We start from the raw sequence: 12008 nt of genomic DNA on the forward strand, positions 1-12008 counted from the left end.
ATCCGATCAATGCATCTCAGATGGAGATTAGATTAGATCAGATTAGAAGATATTTTACAATTGCATATTCAGGATTAATGATCCCTGCAGTTTATTGTTTTCCATCCCTCACCATGATTTTTGAGCCAAGCGCATCGAAACATCTCGTTTGACACGCGATTCAAGCATTTTAAATACAATGGTGTCACTCTCATAGTTGTGGATTTTTTTTTCGAATGAAAATCTTTCGATCATACCGGAAGTAAAGGGCTGCCGAGCGTGTCCTTCTGCCGCACTGAAAACTAGTTAACCTCGCACGGAAACGGGAAAGCTCTCAAGCCCCATCCCGCCATCCGTCCTGTTCCACGGTTGTCACAGCGCTTCAAACCCGACACCGGATTTCCGACGAGACTCTGGGGGCGCGTAGCGTAAAAGTGAAACCTCTCGCGTGGACCGGATTGTCGTGCCGTGCCGGCCGCCAGCTGATGGCTGACGATGATCGGCAGACAGCGCCTCGCCTCGGCACCGACCAACTTGTCATGTAATCAGGCACACGCAAGTACGTGAGATGTCTGGCGCGATCGGCTTGCCGGAACGCAAACCCACCTCACCTCATTATTGCGGGTGGCCACACCGAGAGGTGCGAGAAAAATTATATCATCGCTTTAATGACCCAGTGGGGTACTTCCCCCGCCAGAGGGGGGTTTTTGTGAAGTTTGGTTTTTCACATTTGCGTGTGACCTTCGTAGACCTTCTTATCGGAGGCTCCCCCCAAAAGCAACTTTCGGTTGAGAATGGTGCGTGAGTCAGAACCAGGAACAGGAACCGGTCCACCCATTCAAGGTTTCTCCAGTGTCTTTCCAGGTGATAGGTTTTTCTTCCGCGGGCGTAACCGGTTTAGCGCGCCTTTCCCATCGGTGGGTATTTTTGGGGCGAAATCTGAAGGTTTCGTACGGCGGGCTTCAAACTGTCCACTGTGTCTGTCTGTCGCGAAGTGGCCTTGGATCCCTTGAAGTCGGTGCTCGGTGGTGGCGTTCGCGCAAGGACAAACGCACCACGTTTTCGATCGCTTTCACTTGCATCACACTGTCCGCAGCCTGACGCAATAAGGATCGCGGCACGAGAACTAAACCAAGTGCCTTCAGGCACCAATCGGTTCACAATATTTCTCAGAAGTTCCTTTTGGTTTTATAGGTCCCACAGAGGTTTTGTGACCGCTTTGTTCGCTCGATTCCCCGACCCGATCTGGTTCACCTGGTTTTGGCCGTAAAAAACTCTGCGCTCGGCCAACGAAGCTGTGGCAGGGTCACCGCAAAAATGCCGCTTGACCCGAAGGAAAACATAAACGATGTTGTGTGATGGTCAACCTCCCGACCCGAGGGGTGAAACAAAAATAAAACACGTGCTCCATTAAGCCGCGCGAGACCACCGACGGGAGATTGGCGCTCGAGCTTGAGTTGTTGTTTTTTAATTCAAATTTTAACCCAAATACGTCAGTCAAAACCGAAAACACTGGGCGCCGCGTGGCCGCGGGCGGTCCTGCGCATGAAAGGAAACGCGGACGGAACGGAAGGAACGCGCCAAGTGGCCGGCGATCCGATCGGGCGATAGGTTTGACCTGAGAGCCTGTTTTACGAAGCACCAAAACAAGCAGCATGACTTTGAACTTGATGGAGTGCAGGCCAAAAAAAAAAAAACGAAAAGCATAATTAATATCACAGGGTCTGAGGTTGCGAAAGAGCATAAATGAAACGAAAAAATGTGGTTCTGTTTACAAGATACAAGCACCGTTGCAAAGTGCCCTTCAGATAGTGAACTCCCCAGAAATCTCCACGATCCGGGACTTCCTTGTGGTTTCGGATTTTCATTTAAGATTTTATTACGCCAAAAGCACCGCACTTGCTTCCTTGAAACGCACGAAATTTGCATCACCACAGTGAGGCAAACCGAAATGGCGCATTTTAATTACCACACTTCGCGCAAGCTGATGCTGCAAAACCGCCACCGAAGATGTTATGTAAAAAAGTGCAGTGGCCCCGATGCAAAGTCGAACTTTCGCATCTCCAAAAAGGCGCACTCAGAAACTGGAGCGCAAGACCCGGTCGGTCGTCGGCATGATGCTTCCACCCACCACCCAGCGGCGGTCCGTGAATGGAGGTGGATGTCAATTTTTCAATTCCCATCACGAAGTGAGTGGAAGCTTCACCGAGCAGTTCGCGCGGTCTATGATTTGTTCGCCATAATCATGGAGCATGGAGATTTGAAAAGTGAGTCTTCTGTAACGAGGGGGGCCCTATGGAGTAATGAACTTATGCGTAGCCCCCCTTTTTCCCTACGCTGGCTCTGGGCATGGAGATTGATGGGTTCAGCAGCTTCCCACCCCGATACAAACGTCACATTAAATCACCGACCGCTGCTGCCGTGTAAACGTTCGGGGAGAATTTAATGAAAGTCTAATGACACATTTAATAAATTGACTCCCAGGGGTTGGCTGTGGTAACCCTACGGGGCCCTTTGACGAACGACCGGTATCGGTGAGGTCTGTGGGCAGCTGTGGGCGATCGCAGCCGAGCTCGATCGATGCAGATTTAGGCCACCGGAGATATGTGCAACACGCGGACGCGGATTTGTTCTGCTCAGCGTGTTGCCGCAGCATGGAAGTGGCCGAACTGATTAAGTGGAACCACCCGGGCAACAGCATTATTCCCAACGCCAAAAATGGACCCAGCCAACCAGGCCCAGTTAATTGAAACACATTGGCAGCCCCATGCGGTGCGGTGTCGCTTTCAGAGGCTGTAGAAGATGAAACATCTTAGTTAGCCTTGGATGAACGCGCCAAATGCCTCCTTCGGCGGGCTCTGGATCGAAAGGCGCAGTGAGAGTGAACTGTCATTTTCATCGATTTTTGGACGCGCTGCGTGACGTGCGCTTTCGTAATCGCGACCCCGCGCTCCCGGAATGTGGAAACAATTCCAACACATTTTCATACTAACTTAATTTGAACGGCCACTAATGAACCCCAGGGGCCGGGCTGGACCGGAGTTAATTAGTGTGGCGGGGTCTCACTAGGCAGGCGGGCGCATTCCATGCTGCTAATCGAATAATTCCATATTTAATTCGAGCTTTTAAAGATTAAATACCGGCCCGCGTGCCAATTAGACCCGGACTCGCGTGACAGAGAGCGGGAGAATTCGATTCCCGGAGACCGAAATACCCGGCGATAGCTCAGATTAGACGGGCTTCCCGGGGGGGGGAGATTGTTTCGTGTCCCGGCCATTTCGGGTCGCCCATGGGACAATCGGTCACCGCGATCTGGACCCGCGACACTCTAATTGTGACGTTGTGATGTAACCCCCGTCCAAAACCAGTACTAAGTAGGCGTGTGAGACAGAACTCCGTTCGATCACCCCTCACGGAGGGCTGATTCCGTTTAAATGCGCAGACATTTCAAGAATTCCTTTTCTCGCTCGATGCCCGCTCGATGACACTCGGAATGAGGATTGCGCGACACCGCGTCGGCCGCCACCCGGTCGGTCGGGGCCTCGGCAAGAAACGGGTCGTAGCCAATGGCCAATAATTAACACGCGCAACAATTGGCCCGGTGCGGACCTCCGCGGGCGATCGATTCGCTTAACGAAGGATCTACGCCGTCGCTGTCACCACACGGCGGCGGGAGATTTCGAAAAAGCAACTGACAATAGTCTGTGACACAGTGTGGACAGCAGAGGAGAAAAAAAAGGACCGGGCCCGGCCCAAGAAGCGGGCGCGTTCACACGAAGCCCCAACGAGACGTGCCTTATGAGCGGGCCCGGCCCGGATTGCTCAAGCCACACGCGGACCTGTCGGTTGGCCACGTGGCCGACCGCGCAGTTCACGCGCGCAATTAGACTCATAAAAGAATTCAAAAAGTGACGTCTTAAGCAAGTGCCGCGGCAGTGATTGAGTAGTGGGCCCCCTCACTGGGTTCTGTTCTTTCTCCGGCCCGAGCCTGCCGTTACGCAAACACCCGAAAAAGGTTATTTTAATGAGTGGCCCACCACGTGACTAATCAACGCACAGGTGGGCGTTCGGTTCGCGCTTCGATGTCCAGTTCTCCCCCTCGGCTCGACGATTGATGTGGGCAATTTTTCACCATTTGACATGATTGACATGTGGCTGTCCGTCCGCCCACCGCGCTCGTGCCAGGCCTGAGGAAAGGGAAGAAAAAATACTTTCACGACGCAATCGCCACCGCCCGGGTCTCCGACACGATTTATTGGCTTATACATTTTTCAGCGAATTTTGCGCCACTTACGATGCGCGATTCCATCTCTGCGTTTGTGCGTCTCGGACCTCGGAGAGCCTCTACGTTTCGCTCCAATTGGCTCCATTGGTTGGGGAGACACTCTCTTCGTTACGTTTCATACATTTTTCATCGACCCGGCCCGGCCGCGGGTCGCGCCTTCTGATAGAGAGGCGATGTACGAACGTATCTCTATCACCGTGTCGCCCTGGCGCTGGGATGAGTTACGTCGATCCGGTTCGTTTGTTAGAGCTTCGGTAAGCAATCGGTTGTAATTTAATTTGGAGCATCATCAGAGGGGGGCCGTTCGCAGCGTTTCCACTCCAGTCGGCAGTTTCTGATTGCCGATAAGCCCCCAACCATGGGGGCCATTCACTTTGATGATCATTCGATTAAAAGAAGCCTCATCCCATCGGCAGCACAAAAAAAAGACGTTTCGATGTTACTTTCGTTTCGTTTATGAATTGTTAAGTGGTTTCGCCGAATTTCTCTGTTTATGGCACCGGTTTTATTGAGCCCACGTGTGATAAAATTGATAAAACAATTCAATCGAATGCCAGCTACTCGACGGCGCTCGCATCGGGCGTGGGGTTTTTTTCTTGCACCGGAACAATGCTCTTCAACGGACAATTGCTAAGCACACACAAAAGCACCGCAGTGGGCCGGAGGCCTAGAATGTTTCTCCTTCAAACTGGCTGACCGACACACGCGGAGAGCAACCCCAACATCGGCTGGCTAATTAGCTTCAATGCCACTCGGCACGCACCGGCCCAGTAGCGGGCAGCATAAGCAAACACTTTCACACGACCTCGACCCAATCGGTCCCAGCGGCTTGGCGAGAGCAACAAAAACACAAGAAAAGCATTTACCAAACAAAAACCGCAACACCGCCACCGATGGCCCAAATCCTAAACGAGTGGGGCCACACGGAGAGTCGATTGAAGGCGAGCCTAGGTTCCTTCTCAGCGTGCACTCATCTTCTGCTGGCGCACCTTGAAACGGTCCCAATCGATCTCCCGCTATGCCACGGGTGCCATAATTCGGTTTCCGTGATGGGCCGCCCGATACACGCCGAGGCGTGCCGTGCACGGTCATGACATTCACAGTAGCACAGTAAAGCTGGTACCATCCGCCACTCTGAAACTCGTGGACGATTCGCGAACGGTACGCCGGAAGACCTTTTCAATCAAATTCCGGTCATAAAAGTGTGGGCCATGGGGCGCCAAGGAAATTCCCACCCGAAAGGGCCGCAGCGCTACTACGCCAAACGCACGAAAGACTTCAACGCCACGGTAAGCGACGAACCTCACTCGCCGCTCGGCCGCATGTTGCAGAGGAAAGAAAAGCAAATTATTCCGCTTCACAAATTGATTATCATTCGCGTGCGGGAAAGTAAAAGCACCCGGGGAACCTTGATTTTGAGGCCCCCGCTACCGCCGAGGCGGCAGCAGTCGGTCGGTCGGTCTATTATGCAATTGACAGGCGGCTTTTCTTTTCCCCGGTACCGGGCCCGGCCCCGGGAGATTATGTGGCCATGCACATGCACACTGTTTGCTATGCACCTGAGCCACGCGGAATCCAATGCGCACTGCACTCGGCGGAGCCGGAGGATACTTCCGAAGTGATTGAGAGGTCCGAACGCGTGGCGGAGCGAGTAATTGAGTCACCGGGCGACTAATGGGCGACTAACGTGTGTGATCGGATCTGTTTTCTTGGCCACGGGGACATCCAGTTCCGGCAGCACCAAAGGCTCGCTTAATGGCCTAACAAAAAACTACACTCTTAATGTGATTCCATTCCAAAATCGTAATCATCGATTTAGCTGCTACTTTCAACGCAAGGTTATACTTTCAAAATTTTCAAAAACAGAAACGCGACGCACGGGACGATACGTAACTTGCGAACCCCTCGCCGTGTGAGCATAATCAATTTGCACAGTGTAATTATTGCATTTTGGAAGTCGGCGTAATGGCGTAACCGCATAAAAACACAATTTGGCAGCATAAGAAAATAGAATGGCCAGCCTCTCGGGCGTGCGTCTCCACCCAATGGTTTTCGACTGTCCGCTGTGTCCTAAATTGAGGCTAATTAAGTTTTTCGGTTTGGTTGTTGGTTTTTTTTCTCTCTCTCTGGGGCGGAGGCGCTGGTGATGATCACGATGAACGATGATGTATTTACGGTTTCGACCCACTTATGGCCCATTTAACGCCACGGCTAGTGATGAACACGGACGGGCGGACACCGTGAAACCGTGATTCTTTTCATAATTCGCTCGTTTAGGGTCCCGGCGCCATCAAAATCATGGTACATCATCGTGGAAATTAAATTGAATGTTTTGGCAACGGCCAAAATTTTGAATCGGGCTGCCAGCGGCATAGAATGACTTAATAATGTTGACATCATAATGTTGTGGGAATGTGACCGGCACTTCCGATCACACGCCAGTCACACGCGCCGGATTGCATAATGCTCCGATTGGCCCCCGGTGCCGGTGCCAATGAAGCATATTCAGATCGAACCAGACACGTCTCGTCTCGTGGCCGGTTATGCTACGGAAACACACAGATCGCACACAAACTTTCTCCGATTTATTACCGCTGTTCCGGAGCGGCTCGCCCGCAGATTTTGAGTCGCCACGCACAACAACCAAACCGCTTCATTAAACACACCGCGCACCGGGATTAAGTAATCGGTTCGGAACGTAGCTGTGTGGGGCCGCGATGCAAAAGAAACACGGCCTCAAACACGGTAATCACTTCTTTTTGCCCTTCTTGACAGCCGTCGTTGCCGCCGCCTTCGGTTTTCCTTTGCCTTTCGCCTTCCCATCGCCGCCACCACCACCAGCACTGGGTCGGGCCGGGCTAGGTTCCGGTGGCTTCAGCGTGGGATTCTTACCATCGACGGCGACCGGTTCGAACTCATCTTCCAGGACCTGCGCACCACGGGTCACCTTGGGGCACGGTTCCCGCCACGGTGCTTTCGGTGTGCGGAGTTCAATCTCGATCTGGTTACGCCCGTTCGGTGATCGTTTGTTTTTGCCAAACTTGAACGTAAACACATCGAACGCCGGGTCGTCGGGGGTTTTGTGGATAAACTGGATCCCCCCAAGATTGGGCTTCACGTCTTGTCGTCCTTCCGAGCCGGTCTGCAGTCCGACTGTCCGAGTTGGGTCCGGCTTTCGTCGAAAGTCCTCGATCGTAACCGGGGTTCGTTGCTTACCCAACATGAAGTCACCCGACCAGTGGTACGCCGGATACTTGAGCGTGCCACGGACGACGGGCAGATTGCAGCCGTTTGCTTGCTGTTGCACGTACTCTTCCTTCAAACCGTAGACCCCTTCCGGGAGCGTCAGCGAAGTCTATTAGACGGAAGAAACCAATGATCAATGCTAAAGGACATCGATTAAATTGGGCGGCTTACCCAGCAACCCTTGGTGCATCCTGTCGATTCCTGTTCGCCGTCCAAGCAGATGGCAATGTTGGCGTCCTTCTCGATCCGGATGCAAATCGAGTTTCCGTTCAGCTGAGCCGCGTACTCATCGTACGGTGGCTGCTCGGGCTCCTCGCTCACCGGCGTAACGGTCGCCAAGCTTGTCTGCGGCCCGACCAGTTGATCCTGCAGCTCATCCTGGCCGAGATTTACGCACTTTACGATCAGTTCGTCGTTCTGCTTGAGGCACGCCACTGACCGATCGTTCTGCTCGGCGAGCAGCACCTTCTGGTTGATGGAGCTCCCCAGGCAGGACAACCGGAGGGTGAGCACCGCGTAGCCAATCACCGTCGCTTCATCACCCACCGCCCTCAAGGAGTACATCTCTTTGAGGGTCTGCGACACGGGCTCTCTCTGGGCCCTCCCGTTCGATCGGATCGATTCACTCGACGGCACTTTCGAGCCCCGCTGACCCTCGTAGGACCTTGCCAAATTCTGTAGCATCTCTCCGTGCACTCCGGGGCAACTTCCGAGCAGCTTCTTGCCCCGTCCTTCACCACACTTTTCGTACGCCTCAACCGTAAAACCGGCCCCGTTCAGCGCCAGGCTCGGATCGTACACGAACAGACAGTTTTCGCCCGTCTTGGGACCGGACTCTAGGGCCAGGGCCGACCCGAAATCCTTCTCACAAACCTCCAACCGAGCTAGGCCCTTCAGTTCCACCCGAACGCACAGTTCCCCGGTGCGGCCTTCCGATGAACGGCGGGCGCCGCCTTCGCCTTCTTCGGAAAAGAGTTCCAAATCCTCCACGATCAGCTCGAGCATAAAAATGTACGCCATTTTTCGAAGCGGAAAAAAGCGGGGCAAAATTTGAAATTTCGTAACCACCCAGCAGGCACACAAGAATTAGACTGCGCACACTTCACGAGCCTTCACGATTTGTCGCCCGTCGCCCTAATCGAAGGCTACTTCGATGGCCATTTTTCTTTTTTTATGTCACCAACATTAGCCGCCGCTTGCCTTGGTTATGAATTTTATTTTAATTACCCTTCATGGTGTTCCATTTTCGTTGCTCTCTCACTCTCTCTCTCGCTCTATCTCTCTTTCTCTCGGTCGCTAATGTTTGGCCCATTTTGCGTTTACGATAGTGCATTCATCACTGCGGCGGGGCCACCGATCAGTGAATGCGATTTTCCATTCCCCCTGCACTTTACGCCGAGTGCAATTAGAGCCGCACAAATGGAAAGATTGGTGTCGTGTGCGGTGGAAAACAGTGGCCCTTTTTCCTCACGCCGGTAAAATGGTGCATAAAAATGAAAGCCCCCGAGGCCCCCTCCGGTTAGGATCGAGCAATTATACAACGCGAGGCATTGTCGGTGGCCCGCGGCCCTGGCGCAAGGGTTTTATTGATCCGCATTTCCAATGCGCGCCGGAATGCCGGATTCCTCGAGAGGTCGAAACAAAATTGCGGACCGCGTAATATGTAACCCCCCGGTTTTTCCGAGCAACCATTAGTCGGAGGTCAAACGGGTGGCCCATGCACCAGATGAGAGAAATTAATGTCCAGGAAGAGAGCAGCAACAAATGGCAGAGCAACGCTCAGGTTCACAAGGACCCGTGATATGGCGGAGGAGGAATGCAAATTTGCATTTCACGCTCACCGATCGGGCCGAGTCATCGTGGGCACTTCGCGATCGCCATCGCCACGAAAGTGATAGTGGTTCGAATTAAAATTGTGTCACACCGTTCACCGATCGATGGAATGGACGAGACCGGAGAGACCGAGACCGAGCATTTTTCTCCGTCACCCGATGCATCAACAGGATAATGATGGAGAAAAGCATAATCCACGATGACAACGACACTGTATGCGCGCGCGCTCGCCATGACTCTCTAAACAATTGGCCACACGGCAGCACGTTTGATTGACAGGTGTTGTTGGATTTTATGTGGCCTTTCAAAAAGTCGCCACAGGCTGACAGATACATTGTTTGTGCGAACCGATCTCGCCTGTCGGCTTGGCCGTTAATGAGCTGTCTTCGAAAACCGATCGCCAGGTTTCCTTGGTTCCTGCGATTGCTTCCTGACAACCGCTTTTAGCGAGCAAATTGATCGATCATCAATCTCGATCGGGTTCTCGATCGGGCGCTCACGCTATAATGGGTTATTAAAAACAATCCGCCCCGCCGCTGTGTTGAACAAATAATAAAATCCCCTCAAAAATACTAGCCACGATCGTTATACCGGCTGATGAACCGTGACGAAAAATGTGGCCCGAACCACAATACGATTCGGAGCTCGCGCAAGCGGATATTACACTCTGTTTTACCGTGAAGGAAATGATCGGTTACCGAGTGCCTTGGCCGCCGCCTAGGCCGCGGCCGCGTAACGGACACGACCCGAGAGAGGTCACCCCCGTGGGGCCGATTAATTGGTAGGCGATCGTAAAATCGAACCGAGGCGATCTCACTTTAGCGAGGCTAGTTAATGGTTAATTGATTTAGCAACCCACTTGACATTGCCACCGGTGGTTGGTTGATTAGGCGATCCGAAGACCGAAACGGAAAACAACAGCACCCGAAATTGCAGCACCACAGGAAGCGCGCCCCTTTCACTAGCGGCCTTCAAAAGACTTCAATGCGGCGCTGCGAACGGAACCCCTCGAAACAACAAAGCGGCTGCATCCGCCCCACGCTCGGGGCCGCCCGGAATCCGTTTGCCGTTCTTTTGCTGATTGATCACCACCCAATTATGAGTGCGTTTGCCTCATATCTAACGGCTTTGAGGCTTCCGGTTGGGCGTTTGGAGCCCTTTCCACGGGTACGGGCAAAAATGGACGGCACTCGAGAAACGGTCGCCGGCAGCATCAAACCTAAGTGGTTACATAACAGCAAACACCTCGCGCGGTATTTAGATAAAAATTGCTTTCGCGCGCAATGCAGCGTTCTGCGGTGCCGGGTTCATAATTATTGTTATGATGATGATGCGAGACACGGAAACGTGCGTTATGTCCGGCGGCCTAGGACACGCTAATGATAGACTCCGCGCATCTCTCTCTCTCGCGGGTGATGATTGCGCTAAAAAGCGATTAAAATCGTACGACCAACGCCAGTCGGTGGATCGGTGGTTTCGTCCGGTATCGAGCCAATCAATCTCGGCTACTGGAAGTCAAAAATTGAATTATTACTACCACAAACCACAACAGTAGACTCCGCTTATCGTGCGTGCGTTGCGTTGGTATGCAGCAAGCATTTCGTCAGCATTTTCTTATCACACGCAACCCAAGCCACGGGTTTGCTCACGCTCACGGGTTCCCGTGGCGAATGGTCCGTTTCGCACAAACATTTGATTGGCCGCCGCCCCCTCCCCACAAACGGGTGCAAAATTATGCAAAAGAAGTGACTCCCAATTAATTACGATATGTAGGGGCACGGTAAGGCCTGTGCGACCATTTCTCACCAACGCAAGCTTAGACGCTCCGCTGTTTGCCGTCCGCCATTTGTTTGTTTTCCCTTTCCTTCGAGAGCAATAATCTCTCAGCAGCTGCTCGGCACTCGAAACAACAAATTCAAAATCTAGTGCACCACAAAACAATTACCATTCATTTGCGCGATGGCCCGCTTTCGTCACTCCACGAACACGTGCGTTGCGCGGGGGGCCTCTCAAGGATCCCGCCCGAAAAGGCGCCCGGTGCGTGGGCCACACACCATTTTGCTTCCATGCTGAACAATGTTTGCGCTCACAACAAGGGCTCCGGTTCCGACTTGTTGGCCACGCGACGTTTGTCACGGTTATGATTGCTGCCGTCGCTTTCCTTTCGGGGCCGCATGAGAACTTTGCGTGTGCTCACCGTGTTGGGCAGTTTGGGTTGGGCTTTGCTTCATCTCCGGTCAATTACGGGTGCCCTTTTTTCCCACCGAAGCACCCAAAAGCGGCTTCCGCAACTGTAGTAGAACTGTGTCTGCTCACTTTTCACTCTCTCGCCTTGTTTGCGTTGCACCAGAAGACGCGATAGAAATGCGCGCACGTGATGCAATTACGAGCTGGCTGGACGGATTATGCCACCCTGGGGTGGCCAATTCCCCCGGGGCTGATGAGACTTTGGACGACTTCCGCAATCACTGCTCGCTTGCACCGGGGACCTGTGACCCGGTTTGCTTTCTGTTGCCACTTCCTTTCGATCCGTTCCACAGAGTCCCGATCGGAAAGTATGATCGCCGATTGGATTAGCAAACTGAAGTGCTTGTGAAAAATTTTCTTCACCAAAATTTGCGTCACAATTGTCAACGACGACGACGACGGTGGAACCATGTGTAGA

The 12008-nt window shown here is 52.9% G+C and overlaps 1 protein-coding gene across 1 annotated transcript; it reads right to left on the minus strand.

Moving 5' to 3' along the window:
• Positions 1–7013: 7013 nt before the first annotated feature.
• Positions 7014–8530, minus strand: LOC131216176 (uncharacterized). The gene is made up of 2 exons (XM_058210597.1): positions 7682–8530; positions 7014–7619 (listed from the first exon to the last, which is right to left on the minus strand). Exons 1-2 carry the CDS (start codon positions 8528–8530, stop codon positions 7014–7016), a joined length of 1455 nt encoding a protein of 484 aa, XP_058066580.1.
• Positions 8531–12008: the final 3478 nt, after the last annotated feature.

Source organism: Anopheles bellator, chromosome 1, assembly GCF_943735745.2.
Source record: "Anopheles bellator chromosome 1, idAnoBellAS_SP24_06.2, whole genome shotgun sequence".
Lineage (NCBI taxonomy): Eukaryota > Metazoa > Arthropoda > Insecta > Diptera > Culicidae > Anopheles > Anopheles bellator.

What these genes read in the sequence shown, in the direction of transcription:
- LOC131216176 (XM_058210597.1), bottom strand. Translation starts at nt 8,530, where the DNA reads ATGGCGTACATTTTTATGCTCGAGCTGATCGTGGAGGATTTGGAACTC. An exon ending in GATGCACCAAGGGTTGCTGG is followed by an intron (nt 7,620 to 7,681) that starts GTAAGCCGCCCA and finishes TCCGTCTAATAG; the next exon opens with ACTTCGCTGACGCTCCCGGA.